This window comes from Trichomonas vaginalis, chromosome III, assembly GCF_026262505.1.
Source record: "Trichomonas vaginalis G3 chromosome III, whole genome shotgun sequence".
NCBI lineage: Eukaryota > Parabasalia > Trichomonadida > Trichomonadidae > Trichomonas > Trichomonas vaginalis.
Window position 1 is genome coordinate 17746945 of NC_067205.1, and position 18188 is coordinate 17765132.

Sequence of the window (18188 nt, forward strand, 5' to 3'; positions counted from 1 at the left end):
CAAACTACATTTTTTGAAAATTTTATTTTCAAAAATTTATTTCTTTTTATTTCTATACATTATTGATTAATATTCATGATATCCTAAGTGTTTTGACTTGATCCAAACACATAATATGTTCAATTCCTTCAGTTTGAAATATTCAGATTTATATTAGTTTATTTTTGCTAAGTGTTGCTTTATATTGGACCTCACCAAAGCATACGCTATGCATATTTCTTGTTTATATTTACATTTTATTTATATCAATAAAAAATTGTTTGTATTAATTTTTTTTTTATTTCTTTACTTTTCTTCAATAAACATATATAGCTTGCATTTATATGAATGCCGTTTCATACAGTTGAGAAAAAATAAAGATCTTATCATCAGCTAATTTAAATTTAATTGAAATTGTTAATCGCTTGAAATTTAGATCTCAAATTTAGAGTAAATAGCGTTTACAAAAGAAATCATTTGGTTAAAATGTTTTCAGAGGATTCAATTTTTTGTTAGGATGATCGTGGTTTATTTCATTTAGTTTTCTTTTCATAAATCAATATTTTGTATATAATTGAATAATGTTCTTTAAACAATAATAATTCATTGAACTCCGATTAAGTTCAATATATTTCTGAAATGAAATTCTGAAAGTGTTTACAATTTCTGAGGATAAATTTTATAACTGAACTTAAGGATGTCAATTTGGAAGAAAAGTGAGAAAATTCCTAAAATGCTAAAAATGAATTTTCCAAACGTACTTTTTGATCTCATTTTTTTGATTTTGAAAAAAATTTGGAGAGAAGAACTCTTCGTTTTTGAATTTTGCCACGATGGTTTTAAAGTATATTAGACACATGTATTGATATTACTATTTTTGTATATTTTGAGAGAAAATCCCTAAAAAGTGAGAAAATCTGAAACGGTTTGAGAAAATATATAAACTATTGAAAATTTGAATTAAACTTCTAATTTGGAAAAAAGAAATTTGGAAAGAAGAAAATTCAAAAATCGAGATTTAGACTCAGTATCAAATGGAGAACAAAATGTTTCTTCATATGAAGGAAAAAATTTTCTTGAGAAGAAATAGAGTTTTTAAAATTTTATTGTATGTAATGAAATAAACAAATATTAAAATTATTTTTTGATAACAAGAAAATTCCCAACAGAAAATATTTGAGACAAAGAAAAAAAGAAAATTGAAAAATATTACTCTCCTTTACATTTCATGAGATTTTCAATTTATTTTCATAAAATTGACAATTTTATACGTTTAGATGAAAATAAGTGATTTTGCTTGAAATAAAAATTATTGTTTGTTTACAGCTATCAAATAGATTTTTGCTATTTTGATTAAAATTTGTTAATCAAATTAATAATTTTTTTTCTAAATATCTTAAATATCTGGATCACTCACTGATACGATGAATTAAACGATAAAAATAATACAAACTCAACTAAGTTTCCTGTCTTTCAACCAAAAAATATTATGCAATTTAAATTAAATTGTTTATTCAAAGATAAAACAAAGATAAAGTAATTATAATTATCATATACTTTATGAATAACTCTCTAATTGGATAAGATTTTCGTACAAATATTTTTATTAATATCGATAAGAATATGTTTACCTACTATCACCATATGTCGATAAACGAGAGTAGAGTGATTTTTATCATCGAAACTTTTTAAAAGCTGTAAGCAGGAAGTAATAATCTTGTTTTTTCTGAGTTAGTTGTAGAACTATTGATGCCCGAGTTATCATTGTGATGCAGAAGGATATCAATGTACTGACTGAAGGATATGAATTGAATTGAATTTTATTGAATTTCAATTTGATCAAAATTTGTTGAAATGATATGAATGTGTCAACTTCTGTATCATTCTCCTTCACTCCTTCCTTATTCTTTCGAGAACGAAGCTAGCTCAGCTTTCGCTGAGCGAATTGACACTTTTCATGCCCTAAACGTACATACTCTCAAATTTATCGAAAAAATTAATACCACCTAAACTAGTATATTCTTATTTTAAATATGATATTATCCTTATATTCCACACTAAAATTCATCTAAATCAACTTTTTAAAAAAGTTCGAATCCTGCGCGTCTCACTTTTTAAATTTTCCAAATGGAAAATTATATTCTCCTAAAGTGAAAACAATTTTCCAAATTGACTTCCTTATTTGTTGAAAATCATATCGAAAAGCGGGTATTTTTATTATAATCTTAAGCTTGTTTTCGATATTCAAAGATTAAAATATCAAACAGGGAAAATAAAAAGGCCATTATTATACATAACTTCATGACATTTGTTAAGATGGCTCATGTCTTCAAAATTAATAACAAAGATCAAATTCAAATTAATTTTTCTCAAACAAGTTATAAAATTATGCATTCATACATCAAACTTATGGAACTAGAAATCATTTCAAGTTCCAAGGTGCTCAGATATAGCTTGAATTTCCGAAATTTAAAATTAATGGCCACCACAAACTATCAGAAATTCTGAGAGTAGAAAATTCATAATTTGTATTAAGATCATAAACTCATTTGTCCATTTATCTAATCATGTTTCCTGATATGATCAAATTGAAAAATTAAATTCACTGAAACTTTAAGCGTAAACTAGTTTCATGACATACATTCAAATAGAGCTCATTATATTTTAAATAATATAAAAAAAAAGAAGATATAAACAAATTATTGCGGTAGATCTGTTCTTTGATATGAATATATAAAAAATAAGATGGTAATTAATTTTAATACTACATATACACACAATTTATCTGATTGTATAATCAAAATCCAAGGTCAAAATCGTTAAAATTGTTAAAGTCAAAGAGCTCAAAGTTCTCTTGATCCTTAGCAGGTTTATCCTGTGGAAGAGTCTCTATATATGAAATAGGATCCAAGGTATTTCCATATGTTTCTCTCTTTTGTTTATCTCTTTCTTCTTGACGCATGAGAAGAGCATAGCGACTCTTGATGTTGATATCTGTGCGGCCATTGAACTCTTTGGCAATAAGTGACCACTTGCGACCATAGAAGTCAACAAGTTGAAGAAGTTTAGCATCGTCTTCTTGACTCCATGGACTGCTGTTCAAGTTTGGACTCAAGTAGTTCTTATATCTGTCACGACACTGACGTGCGTTTCGACTAACCATGTACTCACTGACTTTCTTCCAGTTACTTGGACCTAAAACACTAACAAGCATTCGCAACTTCTGATCCTCTGATGGAGTAAATTTATCCTTTGGATGTGGCTTTCCAATTGGTGACATACTTGATTAAAAATGAATTTAGAAAAAATTTTTATTGAACTTTTTTTTCTATATGATTGTCAAATATTTGAATGAGCTAAATGAAAATATCAATACTTTTCATAAGATCGTCACGACTCATTGAGCATTAAGAATGCATCGAAAATTAAATATTTCTTATAAGATAATAAAAAAAATTTTGACGAATGTGATTTAAATAGGAATTATTTTTTGTGAGAATACTTTATCATTGTTTTTTGGAAATATGCATTAGAATATCATTGCTGAAAAGTTAATTGAAATTGTAATTTCAATATGATAGTTTATCTGATTGAAAATATTTTCAAATTTGAGAAAAAAATTTTAAAGTATTGTAATCCAGGAAAACATGATTTTATTATATAATTACTGATTAGTTACAATAACAGAAGAGAAATTCTCTTTAATTTTCGCAGTATACTTGGCTATGAAAAAAATATGTGGGCAATAAGATCTATATAGAGTTTATCAAGAAAATAAGCAACAAAAAATTACTGGTCTTTTGATTGAAGCTGACAATTGTCCTTTCAAAAAAATAAAATTGAATTGGATTATGGGAATTTGAAAGGCTTTGGACAAATAATTAAAATCTTTAAATAATGGTTAATATTTAGTATTTATAGGGAGTGGTATAAAATATTTTTTATCAGTCAATTTCCACCAATTTCAATTAAACACTCTTTTGGGTTCAGTGGGATGTACTGATATAGTTATTATGTCATATGCATGAAATAGATTTTGATTTTATATCAGTTAGTAATTTAATAAAGTTATTAGTAAGAATGGCATGAGACATGGAAAATGAAGTTTTCATGAATACCACTTTATTTCATATCTATATGTTGAACTAAAATCATGAATTTCTTACAATTCTGATATCAATTTGTTAGAAATTAGCAATATAGCCATGATCAAAGAATACCGAACTTGATATACTCGTGTATTGTTATGTTTGTGCACTAATTTTGATTTAAACTGTTTATTTGAAACTGAATAAGAATTGACGTTTCAAAAATATAACATTATTTAATTAAAACTAAAATCTCTATTTACTTTTAATAAGAACAACTATATATTATTTCCAAATAGTAATGAATCTTCAAGATTAAATTATCATTAAAATCAAACAAAATAGTTTGATTGAAATAAGCTGGTTGTTGATTTTGATTTGATTCATGAGGGTATGACGTCTCAGATATATTTTCGAATTGAATTTCTGGTTCGGAAGAAAGGAACATTTTCTTTTGTTTATCTCTTTCTTCTTGACGCATGAGAAGAGCATAGCGACTCTTGATGTTGATATCTGTGCGGCCATTGAACTCTTTGGCAATAAGTGACCACTTGCGACCATAGAAGTCAACAAGTTGAAGAAGTTTAGCATCGTCTTCTTGACTCCATGGACTGCTGTTCAAGTTTGGACTCAAGTAGTTCTTATATCTGTCACGACACTGACGTGCGTTTCGACTAACCATGTACTCACTGACTTTCTTCCAGTTACTTGGACCTAAAACACTAACAAGCATTCGCAACTTCTGATCCTCTGATGGAGTAAATTTATCCTTTGGATGTGGCTTTCCAATTGGTGACATTTTAATTTATGGATTGCTATTACTATAATGAGGTTATTATCGTCGACCTAAACTTGTATCAAAAAATTCAAATGATCTTCAATTTTTGAAAGAGCTATGGGTCAATTGAGAGTTCTATTGTTTCGGTGGTTTCATTGTTGAATATGTCTGAATGATATTACAATATTGTGAAAATAAAAAATGGATAATTGTTTTCAAAATATTTATAGAAGATAGTTTATAGATTATGTTATAGTTAAAATAAAATATTCATTTATAGAAAGAATGAAACTTTACATGTTTTCCATTTGAGAAAAAGCCATTTCAATTCTTTCATTGTATGAGTATTTCAGTTTTTTACCGTGAATTGGAAAATTTCGATGAAACCATTATCTCTATAAGCAAAATTGTAAGACACAATTGATTTTTTTAAGTAATTGTGTCAAATTTTTTATAATTATTTCCCAATTATAATGTACAATCACTCAATACACAGTATACTTATCAGTAAGAACTAACGACCACAAAATTAATCAATGAGAACTGTAAATAAAACAAAATATTTGTATGAATCAATAACGAACATCAATATAACATTGATTTGAAGTATATATCACTTGTGCAACGTTAAATTAAGATAGAAGCTTTTGTCGAGAGATCTAATCAAAATTGAAAGTCAAAACTAGTATCAGAAGGAAGTTTGTATACATTATTCATGCAAAAATCAATTATGCATGATCGATATAAATCTTTTGATTCTTTGAGAATTTTGAAATTTTCAAAAAGAAAATGAATCATTAATATAAAGGATAGAAACAGTTTAGTAAATTATTAACAATTATATTGATTTTCAGAAATCCAAGTCATACATTTGAAGATCTCCAAAATCAAATAAATCTGTATTTATATCAAATTCAGGGACTTGATTAAATTCATGATTTTCTTGTATTTGTGATGATTTTTCAGCAAGTTTTAATATATCTTGTTCGTTATCAGGGAAGTTCATCTTCTTCTGTTTATCTCTTTCTTCTTGACGCATGAGAAGAGCATAGCGACTCTTGATGTTGATATCTGTGCGGCCATTGAACTCTTTGGCAATAAGTGACCACTTGCGACCATAGAAGTCAACAAGTTGAAGAAGTTTAGCATCGTCTTCTTGACTCCATGGACTGCTGTTCAAGTTTGGACTCAAGTAGTTCTTATATCTGTCACGACACTGACGTGCGTTTCGACTAACCATGTACTCACTGACTTTCTTCCAGTTACTTGGACCTAAAACACTAACAAGCATTCGCAACTTCTGATCCTCTGATGGAGTAAATTTATCCTTTGGATGTGGCTTTCCAACTGGTAACATACTTGATTAAAAATGAACTCAGTTATGGATAGACAAACTAGCACTCAAATTTCAATCCAATGAAAAAATCAATGTCTTGTTTGAGAAGATGATTGATTTTTTATTTTGGATTATATACTAATAATTCCAAAATAAACAACATATCCCCATTATTTGATATTTCCCTTTGTGTATATTGAAATTTTATTCTATGAGATTCATCAAAAAATCCAATAAGCTTATAATTGAGATGAAAAAAAATTATGTCGAAATTTGTCCATATAGATCATATTATAATATTTGACTTTAAATTTTGTACAATTTTGAATGCTGTTATGGTAGTATTTAAATTTTATATGGAACAAATCAAATTGATTTTGTCACTTTTGTTCGTTAGTAAATTTCGAAATCAACTTCTTATTTTACATTTCATCCTTACTTCATTTCCAAAATTAAATGTATGTCAAAAAATACTTTTGATATTCATTCAATTTTTGACAGGCTTTTCAAAATTGAAAACTGTAATGGGAAGATCGAATCGAAGTTTGGTCTACTGTTCTTTTGAACTCCTTATTTTCAATTGTTTATATTTTCACAAAGCCATTGTATTCTTTCTTTTCTTACATATCGCTTATATATATATTATAATTCATGTCATTTTTTAACTGATAATTCTTAGGAAGATAAAAAAAAATTACATAAAACATCCAAAATTGACTCTTTTTATAATTCAAATTAATCTGTTTTTCCAAATCAACCATAATCTGATACTACTCATTTAAACATTATTATTTATTGGTTTATTCCCTTTAAAGATTCACTCATCTTCAAAATTGAAAATTGAAAACATATTTCTTTTAATTTTATAAATAATGCTTGTAAATCTATTAGTATTATCAAAATGTAGTTTTGAATTTTTGATTATTTCGGATCTTATCTCTATAATGAAAAATTATGAATTGATTATTATCATTTCGATATTGTACAACTCCATTCCTTACAGCTATGCGCTATTGTGATAAATTCCTAGAGGTTTATATGATATAATATAATAAATTTACCAACTTATTCCTCATCATTAAAATTTGACTTTAAATCAATCATTTATTACCTTTATTATTCAAGGAGAAAATTATGTTATAATACAACCTTCTTAAATTCATTCTAAAATTTCTGATTTATTACATTCTCAGAAATGGCAGATAACAATCAATCTTGATAATTAAATTTTGAATCAAAGCCAGTCACCAGTTTTTATTTTCTGTAAATATTAGAAACCTCTAACAAAATATGATAATGCGAGCTTTTTGTTTAATAAAGTATTTATTACTCAAGTTTGTATATTGATATATGCTTAATGTTGTATCCTTAAGATAGCAATTTAATGAAAATATGATTTATAAAATTGAAATAATAAATAAGTGTGAAAAACAACTATTTAGTTCTTTATTCCCTTATTGTAACGATTTTCTATTTATTGAACTATAAATATATTTACGTTATTTTTAGTTCATTTAACAAGCAATTTGATAATAAATTGTAATATTTATGATAATATAAATAAATCAAATTAGTTTCGGCTAGTTTTCATACGAAAAATTTACACTTTTCCGACGTTTTGTCAGGGGCGCGAAGCGACCCAAAAAATGTCGGAAAAGTGTAATTCTCAGGTATATGATTATTTTTGCTTTTAATGCCGAACAGCATTTGAATCAAAAATAATCGTATGTCTGAGAATTTTAGTTTTATGAAAATACTATAAAATAGTAAATATAGATATATGATTTCAAAACGCATTTGCCACTTTAGATATTCTTTCTGATTTTGAGTTTTTACATTCAAAAATTAAATAATTCATCTGGACAATTGTAAATATATCAAAATTGAGACTCATTCAAATCATTCAATACTTATTTCATTTTCTTCTTTCCATGCCAAAGAACAATCTCCTGAAGGTTCATTTCTCTAAAACAGAAGATAAAAAGCTTAAACAACTGATTAACATACATGGAACTAGTGATTGGAAGTTAATCTCTAAGGTAATGCCAGGAAGAAATTATAGACAATGCAAAGATAGATGGGAAAAGTTTCTTTCCCCTAATATCAATAGAGAGCCATATACAAAAGAAGAAGATAAGATTATTCTTCAGTTACATTCAAAAATTGGTCCACAGTGGGTGAAAATAGCTTCATTTTTAAATGGCAGATCCGATTCATCAATTAAATCTAGGTTCAAACTATTACAGAGAAGGATTAATGATAATTCTAATAGTTTAAATGCTCAAAATACCCAGGTTTCAAATAATGACGAAATGAGTACCTATTTCAAAGATTTTATAGTAGATAATAGTCAAAGTGCTGCAATCAGCTATGATTCTGATGATATTGATATGTTTTTTGATTTTCAGATAGAGTTTTAAGTGTAAAAATAAATATTTACGTGATAAACTATCAAATTATTTAAGGATACCCTTACATTGCGTAGTTAGAAAGAGAATCTGATATTGTCATGATTGCTAAAGTTTTAGGCTCCAGAAATGAATATACATCAAACTGAAACAATTGATAAATTGAATGAACTTTTGAGAGGTTCTCAAATAAAAAAAATTATCTAATTTTTTACAATATTACTATTATTTTATCCACATATGTATATATAGTAATTTGAGAAAACTTTTAGGAAAAAATAAGTTTAATAAAAATCTGAATTTTACTTGTTGAGAGAGGGTCAAAGTTGCTATTTGTCACTTTTCCACAAGAATATAATGGGGAAAAAGTTATCATATAGTTGATCTCATTCACTGAGGTGAGAGATGCATGTAGTGTAATATGTAATGGGATAAACAGTGGGATTGCTGCTCTAAGTCCTAGGTTCGAGACACATTGGCTTCATTTTTCTCTTTTTTATTGACGTAAACTATTCAATTTTTGTGTTCTCCATTCAAATTTCAGAATTTTTTTTGCAGATTTCACGCTACATTCGAAGTTACCTTTTGTAACAACCACCACTGCCTACGAAAGACGAAAGTGTGTCACGATTTCACCCGGAAATCCGACGGTTGTTTAAGAGTATGCACTTTTGTCACCTACTCTTTACTTGTTGTGGGATTGTTATTAATTGACACTCCAGACGTATTACTATTAGTTATGTGTATGCAATTAAAGTATTTCTGATGGACAAAATGTGAGATTTATATCAGATAATTCATTTCTACTATTAAGTTATTCATTTATGAGTTTGTACTTATTCGCACTAAATAAATAACTATTAAAAATTGTTTTAATTAATTGACACCATATAATAGAGTGAATTTTGTTTGATCAAACAACAATAGATGATAGATATAAAGCCTAGAAACTTGCTATTAATATGCTCTACTTGCTATTTCAATGTAAGTATGATATTTTCTAAATGTTTCGTTCAGATAACTTAGATATATTAGTCAAAATTTGAAATTTTAATAGCACATATATTAAAAATAATTATTATTCATAAAAGATTAATGAAATAGTAAAAAAAATCAATCAAATTATAAAAATACAACATTTAGAAGAATTCTTATTATCCTTCAAAAAGTCAGTATTTCTGCTGTAATTTTCTACAACATTGTAGTTATTGCACTTTGTCTATGGATTTGTATATATGTTATATATAAATTATATATCTAAACTGCCCATAAGTGCAATTTTTATATAAATTGTTTATTTCTTTAACAATTTCATATGAAATATGCTTTTTAAGCGTATCAAAGCTGTGTTCTTAATGTGCATGGATATATCAAGAAAAATGTCGAAAAAAAAATGTGAATTCACAAATTCACTGAATTTTCACCGTTTTTTGAATTTTGCTACAGCACTAATATTAAATAATACTAAAATCTTCTGTCTTTGTAAAAGAATAAATTCTGACAAAAAGTGCTCGTTTAAATTTAATGATCATCTGTATGACTAAGTGGTAAAAAGTGTTTATGACCAAAAAAGGGTTACATGCTTAGTCTATTTTTCTGATAGGATACTCTAGATTTACATGATCTCCGTTTTTAGATTCTTCGACAGATTTTATGATAGAAAACCAAGATTAACAAATTTCCGGCATGTTAATGAAGAAATCTGCAGCTACCCTCAATATTATTTCAATAATCAGTATCGTTTCTCTTACAATTTATTTTTTTCTCAATAATTTAACAAGAAATAACAATACACACTTGGTTTTACGTATAAAAGCTAAGTGTCGAACTTAATCAACTTTACTTACTTAGCAAATGAATATTTTTGTGGTTGCGAGTTCTGAATGCTGAAGTTTTAGATTTCTCTATAAATGATATCATTGCACTTACAATGTTGTTCCAGCCTATCGCATAAATCATAGAAAATCCAAAAAAAAAATAATATAAAGAAAATTCATGTCATGAAGTTCAAAAAATACCGTGTAACATTAAAATTTGTTATGCATAATACATTTTAGCTATTATTGATTTTTTTTAATTTTCGAGAAATTGAATGGTGAGTCCGATAGAGAAATTTTTAAAAATCCTAGTCCCTCATAGAAGTAATTTCCCTCGTCTCCCATACTTCCAAATGGATGCATATGACATAAACCTTTATGCATTACACAAGTGGCCAATAATATCTATAGAGTAAAAAATTAGAAATTTAATTTTTTTATATGATAGTTATATTTCAGATTTGCGAGCGTAACTTTTTTCTCCATGGCATACTTGTTTTAAGAGCAAATGATCAAAATCGTCCTTCAATTATTGAAGGAGCTGATATCTTTTGAAAATTGAATTGAAAGGGTATTCAATTTTCAAATTTCCTCTCAATTTTGGAAACATATCAACTCTATGAATTAACAATTATGTGCCTTCACAGTTTATCAGTCATATAAGGTGCTTATAAAGAAAAAAGTTACGCTCGCAAAATATGTTTTTATATAGATTTCACATAAAATAATTATGTAATTTCTAAAAAGAATATTTTTGTTCTTGAATATTAAAGTGTATTGTAGTTTAAAAAGTTTTAAATATGTTGCTAAAATTTCAGGTTTATAGCTCATGTCTAGCATGACTTCTTCGTATGCGCAAAAAATCTGACACGTAAGGGTATCCTTAAGTTCTCAATTGCTTTCGATTTTTGATAGGTTTACAATTGTTCATATAAAATCTCTCAAGATTTATACTTTCTTTTAAAACAAAGTGTAGAAGTTGAATTTTTATAAGTTTACACATATTCAATTTGAATTTAAATGAATTGTGTCCTAAATATTGAAGAAAATCAATCAATGTGATTTGCATTGTGTTCTAAAAGCTAAACATGTTAATGGAATGTATTATATGATAGAATATCTTTCTTATTACTAATTAAATTTGATTTGAACTTTCTATATGGGAAATATTTTTGCCTCATATAAGGACATTTACTTGTGTAATGATGATTAATGGATATCAATGAGATATAATAGTCAAATTCCATGATTAGGACATATATTTTTACATTAATTAACTGCATTATGTTTATTTATGAATATTCTTCATCTCTTCTATATGAGTTGCAACACGAAATCAAGTATATTCTCAGAATCACTCACAATTAAAATAATTTTAAAAAAACAGTGAATAAACCGTTAAATGGCATTTATATGAAGTATTTATTGTTATATTATAGCATAAGAACAAATTACTGTGTAAAGTTATATGAGTTTTAATGAAATAATTCATCGAAAACAATTCCTAATAAATTGTATTACCTTATAATCACTCAATGTAGGATTCCATGATCTATGACATATCATTTCCAAAGGGATTTTGAAAAAGGGAGCATTGAAATCAGTTATCAAAGTCATTGAAATTTAAAAACTGTTGCAATATGTCTATATATATAAATTCTATCAGTTACGATTTTCCAAAATTATGTTTTGTTTAAAATATATCAAAATATAACTAAGGTAGTCACAAAATCTAAGTAGTGAGGCTCTCAAAAATTGAACCGTACTCCATACAAAATTTGTGTACCCTCACTACTTAGATTTTGTGGCCTTCAATTGAGAGGTTAGTTTTGATAGAGCAAGTTATAAAATTAAAAGGGAAAAATAAATAAAATTTAAACATTTAATTATATATAATGTAAGGAGTGTAATTCCAAATTTTCTAAAAACTATTCAAATTTGAGCATTTTTTTTGGAAATAGTAAATCTAATATGTACATCTAATAACAACATGATTCATCACCTTTTCAAGCTCTGCAGTCAATTTTTTGAAATTTGATTGAAATAAATGTAGCAAAAATTACATTTCATTAGGGAATATATGAGTTTCTCTGGAAACAGGCTGATAAATTTTAAATTTTGTCCAATCAACATGAATGCATTGAGAAATTTGGATTGATTTTCTGGTAGAATCTGGAACAATTCAACCATGTATAAATGGATCATGTAATCATCATGAAATGTTAGTGTTAGAGTTCAAAAGAAACAGAATGAGTGGAAATCAAACACAATCTGAATAATTTTAAACGTATACAATCTTTAAGTTTGTATTTTGAATTCTACATATATGATTGTGTAATTCGTTCTTTCAAATTTTCGGATTCAGGCATGTTTTGATAAAATTCATTCCCAAAAACGTCAATTAACAATTAAATTTAGTGTATTTTAAATATATATACGTATTATATTTTATAAATTATATTAAATTCGCAAAATTTTAAGTTTTAAACAAAAATAAAAAATGTTCAAAATATGAAATTATGCATAGGATATTAAAATTTACATGTTAGCAATTTTTTTGAATTGCTTTCAATTTTCATATTGAAATTTTTAAGATTTTTTTCTGAAATAATAAGCAAGAATATCAACCTAAATAATATTAAATTCCATGCGTTAATTTCTCCTCAAAAGTCATTGACCGCCTCTCAATCTAGATTTTGTGAGTACTTTATATTTTTTCTTTGCTTTTTTTCGTTTTCAATGTTTTTTGAGAAACTTAGGGTTGTACAAACTGGCACAATTTTGCGGGCCGCCTGCCAGGAGCTGGCACGCGGCCAAAATCAAAAAAGTGGCCAAAAATCGGGCCTCGTGGCGTGGAAAGGGTGGAGCCCGAAGGGCGACATCCTTTCCACGCCACTCGGCCTATGACCACAATTATATAATATGCTCATTATTATTTTTTCTTCTTTTCTCTTCTTTTTTTTTCTTTTTCTCTTTTCTTTCTTCTTTTTCCCTTTTCCTTCCTTTTTTTCTAGTTTTGGAAAGGAAAAAGTAAAAAATTTAATAATTAATTTTATTACTATGAAAATATACTTTTTAGCTTATATTGTAAGCTGTGAGAGTTTTAAGTGATGGAAGATATAAATCAAATTTGAAATTCAACAAATCTTGTTATGATTAAGTTGAATATTGTACTCTAATTAAGAGTTTTCAGTTATGAACTCAGGTATTATATAATAAAAGTATAACTCAAGATAATAAAGAGGTTTTTAAAATGTAGATCTGAAAATCAAACTACCATGTTTGATATGATTAAGTTGAATAATGTTATTTTATTAAATGGTTCAAATCTGTGAAATCGGCAATTACAAATTAAAGGCGTAGTTCAAAAAATTAAAGAGATTTTAAAAATTTAATATCAGAATTAAACTAAAAAAAGGATTTAGTTATTTCAGTAATTATCAGAAAAGGTTAAAAAGATAGGGTAAGTAATGAGACTTGAGTGAGATGTGAGAAATCATATGTAAATAATTAGATATCTGATGAGTAAGGTAGTAATGAGAGTTAAGATCTGGTTAGTAAGGTAGTAATGAGAGTTAAGATCTGGTTAGTAAGGTAGTAATGAGAGTTAAGATCTGGTTAGTAAGGTAGTAATGAGAGTTAAGATCTGGTTAGTAAGGTAGTAATGAGAGTTAAGATCTGGTTAGTAAGGTAGTAATGAGAGTTAAGATCTGGTTAGTAAGGTAGTAATGAGAGTTAAGATCTGGTTAGTAAGGTAGTAATGAGAGTTAAGATCTGGTTAGTAAGGTAGTAATGAGAGTTAAGATCTGGTTAGTAAGGTAGTAATGAGAGTTAAGATCTGGTTAGTAAGGTAGTAATGAGAGTTAAGATCTGGTTAGTAAGGTAGTAATGAGAGTTAAGATCTGGTTAGTAAGGTAGTAATGAGAGATCTGCGGGCAGTAATGATACATCTATGAGTACATAACTAAAACCTGAGTTCTATGAGCGAAATCTGAGAGCTAAAAGCCGAGAGATCTAAGGTAAGTAATGAGAGAAGAGAATTTGAAATTTTACAAAATACGTTTTCTCATACAAAATAATTCGCATTCTTTTATAACGAATCTCAATGCCAATTAATACATAAAACAGATTTTAGCAATCAATTGCAAGATTTAGAAAGATTTTATTTATAATCTCAGCCAAATTAACAAATATTTTATTGATTTCGTAAAAAATAGCAATAAAACATAAAAATATGACATTCTATTTTTCCAAAAAAATTTCAAAAATCATTTTTAACATGAAATTTATATTTTTTAATTTTTTTTTTAATTTTGAATTTTTTTTGGAATTTTCAACCATGTCAAAAGTCGGGATCTACAAATGTATTCTCTTTGACATAGGATAAAAACATCCTTTCTTATAATTTCATTGTAAAATAAAATTTTCTTAAATTTATTGAATCCAAACTCAACTTTGCAACATTTTATTATCATAAAAACATAGAAACATCAGGTAAACTTCAATTTGGAGAGCTTAAAATCATATCTAAATTGAAAAATAAGGGGAAAAAATTGTAAAAAAAAATCTCATGAGAGAGGGTCAAAGTTGCTATTTGTCACTTTTCCACAAGAATATAATGGGGAAAAAGTTATCATATAGTTGATCTCATTCACTGAGGTGAGAGATGCATGTAGTGTAATATGTAATGGGATAAACAGTGGGATTGCTGCTCTAAGTCCTAGGTTCGAGACACATTGGCTTCATTTTTCTCTTTTTTATTGACGTAAACTATTCAATTTTTGTGTTCTCCATTCAAATTTCAGAATTTTTTTTGCAGATTTCACGCTACATTCGAAGTTACCTTTTGTAACAACCACCACTGCCTACGAAAGACGAAAGTGTGTCACGATTTCACCCGGAAATCCGACGGTTGTTTAAGAGTAAGCACTTTTGGCACCTACTCAAAATCTCATTAGATGGGGCAAAAAGTGACTTTTTTAATGTGTTTTTTTAAAAAATCGTGCCAGCAGGCGTGCCAGTTTGTACAACCCTAGAGAAACTTGAATGAAAAAATTCGATTTTCTGAAGAATTAAGACATAAAATTAGATTATAATACGAGAGATTTGTTCAATTTTTATATATTATGTGATTAATTATATAATATGTCAATCTGAAAGAAATTTTGAAGATTGATTTTGTAAATATGTTTGCATACAGTTATTTCAGATGTTTAGAGTGAAAAATTCTATTTTAATATCTACAATCGTTCATGTGATTGATAAATTCACCATTTTTCACATGTTTTAAGTTCATTATTTATAAGAATACATGTAATTATTCTATTTGGATAACTAACAAACTCTATGTTTCATGAGAGTTAGGAGAATATTATCCAGAATGCAATAAAAGTTTATAATTTATCTCTTTATTTCGTAATTATTATTCGTTCAGCCATTATTACTGAAAGAATCCTTTAGAAAGTGGCATAAAAAGTATCTTATTTAAATATATTATACAAACAACAAACAATTTTTATTTCAAAACAAGAGATTGCGAAGAATCTGAAGGAGATTTCAACAATCTAAGTCTACTAGCCCCATTTTTATGAGGTAATATTTGGCTTTGAAGTCTATATGTTGACTTTCTTAAAGAATAAAGAGGTGATATTATTTCATTATTTGAATAAAACTTGGAAATGCCATGTTGGTTGCTAATTTGGCACAAATTATCATGAACAACATCAGTCGATTTAAAGTATGGCATCTCCAAGTCTGTCTTTTGGCTCTATCCTCAAGCATCTTGCAATAACATCACGAAGAAGTTTATCTTTAATAAGAGAGCCATCATATTTAGCTAGTGAAATTAATTGAACTAATTCTCTCGGATCAACAACAAAAAATGGATATCTTCCTGTGGCAATAAAATACAATGTACATCCAAGTGCCCAAATATCAGCTGCCATCGCATCATAGCCATTTTGCTCATAAATTTCTGGTGCCATCATTATTTTTGTTCCTGAATAGATATTTCTAACATGTGAATCCTTAAATATTGTTGCTAGACCAAAATCTCCGATTTTCAATCTTCCATATTCATCTGTCATAAAATTTGCTGGTTTTATATCGCAATGAGCTATGTTCATATCATGACATGCTTTGATGCAAAGGACAGCTTCACGGCAATACTTCTTTATTTCTGCTGGCTGCATGTTTCTGTTGGATAGTACAATTCTTTCTAAATCAAATGGACAATATTCCATTAAAAGTGTTTTGTACCGAAATGGCTAACAAAAAAGTGACAGAAAACCTTAAATTGCGCGGCAATTTTAATTAAAAAAATAAACATTAATTTTTGTGATTGATATTATGCATTTTATTTATATTATATAAGATTTAAATATAGGGGAAAAATTGGAAAAAAAATAAGATTGGAAGTCTTTAGGTAAGAAGGAAAGGGCAAGAGATATATAGTGTACCTATATACCTCTTGCCCTTTCATTCTAAGTAGAAATGGGAGAAACTTTGTCCGCATCATAAGTTATGGGACAAAGTTTCTCCGATTTCTAATGGGAATTGCAGGCTATGAGGCACTGATATATAATCAGTACCTCATAGCCTACAATTCCCCTTATTAGACTTCCAAACTTTGAGTTAATCTCTTGACATTAACTCAAAGTTTGGAAAACTTCTCGTAAGAATCAATCGTCAAAAACCTCGATTGCAGTTATATTCATTGTGTTAAATTTGATTTATTTTGAAATTTTTATAAATTAAATTTATATAACATAAAGCGTTATGAATTAGCATTTCCATATGAATTTTATCTCGAAAATAGTAATTCTGTACAGTTATATTTCGGTTAATTTTGGAAATTTCTAGGAATACTTTAAGATAGTATGATTATATATAACTCTGCCTTCATGATTTATTTTAGCTTTCGCGCAAATATCAGTTAACTTAACTCCATTATTTGATTTTGTGATGGCTTCACAAAGCCAATCAATATCAATCTCTTCTGGAGAATGTCTTCTCATCTAGAATATTTTCAATACTTTACATACAAACATTTTTATTTCTAAAAAACTTTTTAATTTTTTCTAGGATATCTGAATGAAAATAGTTAGAACAAGATTTTGAAGCTCAAAACATTAAAAATTATTAAAGATTTGTATAATATGATTAAAAATGGGAAATAATATGAGGCAATATAAAGGAATATGAATATTAAATAAATATATCTAAATAGAAAGAATCAGAAAAATCAAATTATTGGCGCCAAAAATGTCACCTTTTTGGTGAGCCATTTCGGTATGAGATAAATATTCCATTAAAAGATATTCGTTACCTTTGAAATTATATGTTTTATACAATCTAACTATTCTTACATTGCATTGATGTCAAGCACTCGAGTTCTGAATCATGGAAATACTTTTCTCTGATCTTTTTATTTACAAATTTCTTTTTATAAACATCTGAGTAAACGCAAAAAAGAATGCCAAAGGTACCCTGCCCTAAATAATGTAGAAAACGATATCCATCCTTCTTGAATAGTTCCTGTTCTTGTGTTTCCATCGAAAAATATGTCTGAGGAGAAATATTGAAAACACTCACAATTTTAAATTACACTTTTGAATTGACTCATTGAATTAATGACTGTTCGAACAAAACATTTACCTTCAAAAATTGAATTAATTGAATTTAAAATATTGATTATAGTAATTAATATTATAAATAGATTTAAACGAGTTGATTTGGCATTTGAATTGTAATTCTTTTGTGAGCAACACTCAAATTTTGAAA

General features: G+C 27.3%; 5 protein-coding genes across 5 annotated transcripts, besides 2 other annotated features; 1 reads left to right on the forward strand and 4 right to left on the reverse strand.

Annotated features, from left to right (window-relative positions):
* Positions 1–2631: 2631 nt before the first annotated feature.
* TVAGG3_0720870 (RNA polymerase II transcription regulator recruiting protein) lies at positions 2632–3304 on the reverse strand (the record flags this gene model as incomplete). The annotated part of the gene is made up of 1 exon (XM_001310540.2): positions 2777–3259. One exon carries the CDS (start codon positions 3257–3259, stop codon positions 2777–2779), a length of 483 nt encoding a protein of 160 aa, XP_001310541.1.
* Positions 3305–3618: 314 nt separating this feature from the next.
* On the reverse strand, positions 3619–4884 carry TVAGG3_0720880 (RNA polymerase II transcription regulator recruiting protein; the record flags this gene model as incomplete). The annotated part of the gene is made up of 1 exon (XM_001310539.1): positions 4333–4866. The coding sequence occupies one exon, from the start codon at positions 4864–4866 to the stop codon at positions 4333–4335; it is 534 nt and encodes a 177-aa protein (XP_001310540.1).
* Positions 4885–5656: 772 nt separating this feature from the next.
* Positions 5657–6223, reverse strand: TVAGG3_0720890 (RNA polymerase II transcription regulator recruiting protein; the record flags this gene model as incomplete). The annotated part of the gene is made up of 1 exon (XM_001310538.1): positions 5696–6202. One exon carries the CDS (start codon positions 6200–6202, stop codon positions 5696–5698), a length of 507 nt encoding a protein of 168 aa, XP_001310539.1.
* Positions 6224–8103: 1880 nt separating this feature from the next.
* On the forward strand, positions 8104–8735 carry TVAGG3_0720900 (RNA polymerase II transcription regulator recruiting protein; the record flags this gene model as incomplete). Its single annotated transcript, XM_001310537.1, has 1 exon — positions 8113–8601. One exon carries the CDS (start codon positions 8113–8115, stop codon positions 8599–8601), a length of 489 nt encoding a protein of 162 aa, XP_001310538.1.
* Positions 8736–9243: 508 nt separating this feature from the next.
* Positions 9244–9273: a mobile genetic element.
* A 6605-nt stretch (positions 9274–15878) lies between these two features.
* On the reverse strand, positions 15879–16663 carry TVAGG3_0720920 (regulation of centriole replication; the record flags this gene model as incomplete). Its single annotated transcript, XM_001310536.1, has 1 exon — positions 16139–16648. The coding sequence occupies one exon, from the start codon at positions 16646–16648 to the stop codon at positions 16139–16141; it is 510 nt and encodes a 169-aa protein (XP_001310537.1).
* A 185-nt stretch (positions 16664–16848) lies between these two features.
* Positions 16849–17013: a mobile genetic element.
* Positions 17014–18188: the final 1175 nt, after the last annotated feature.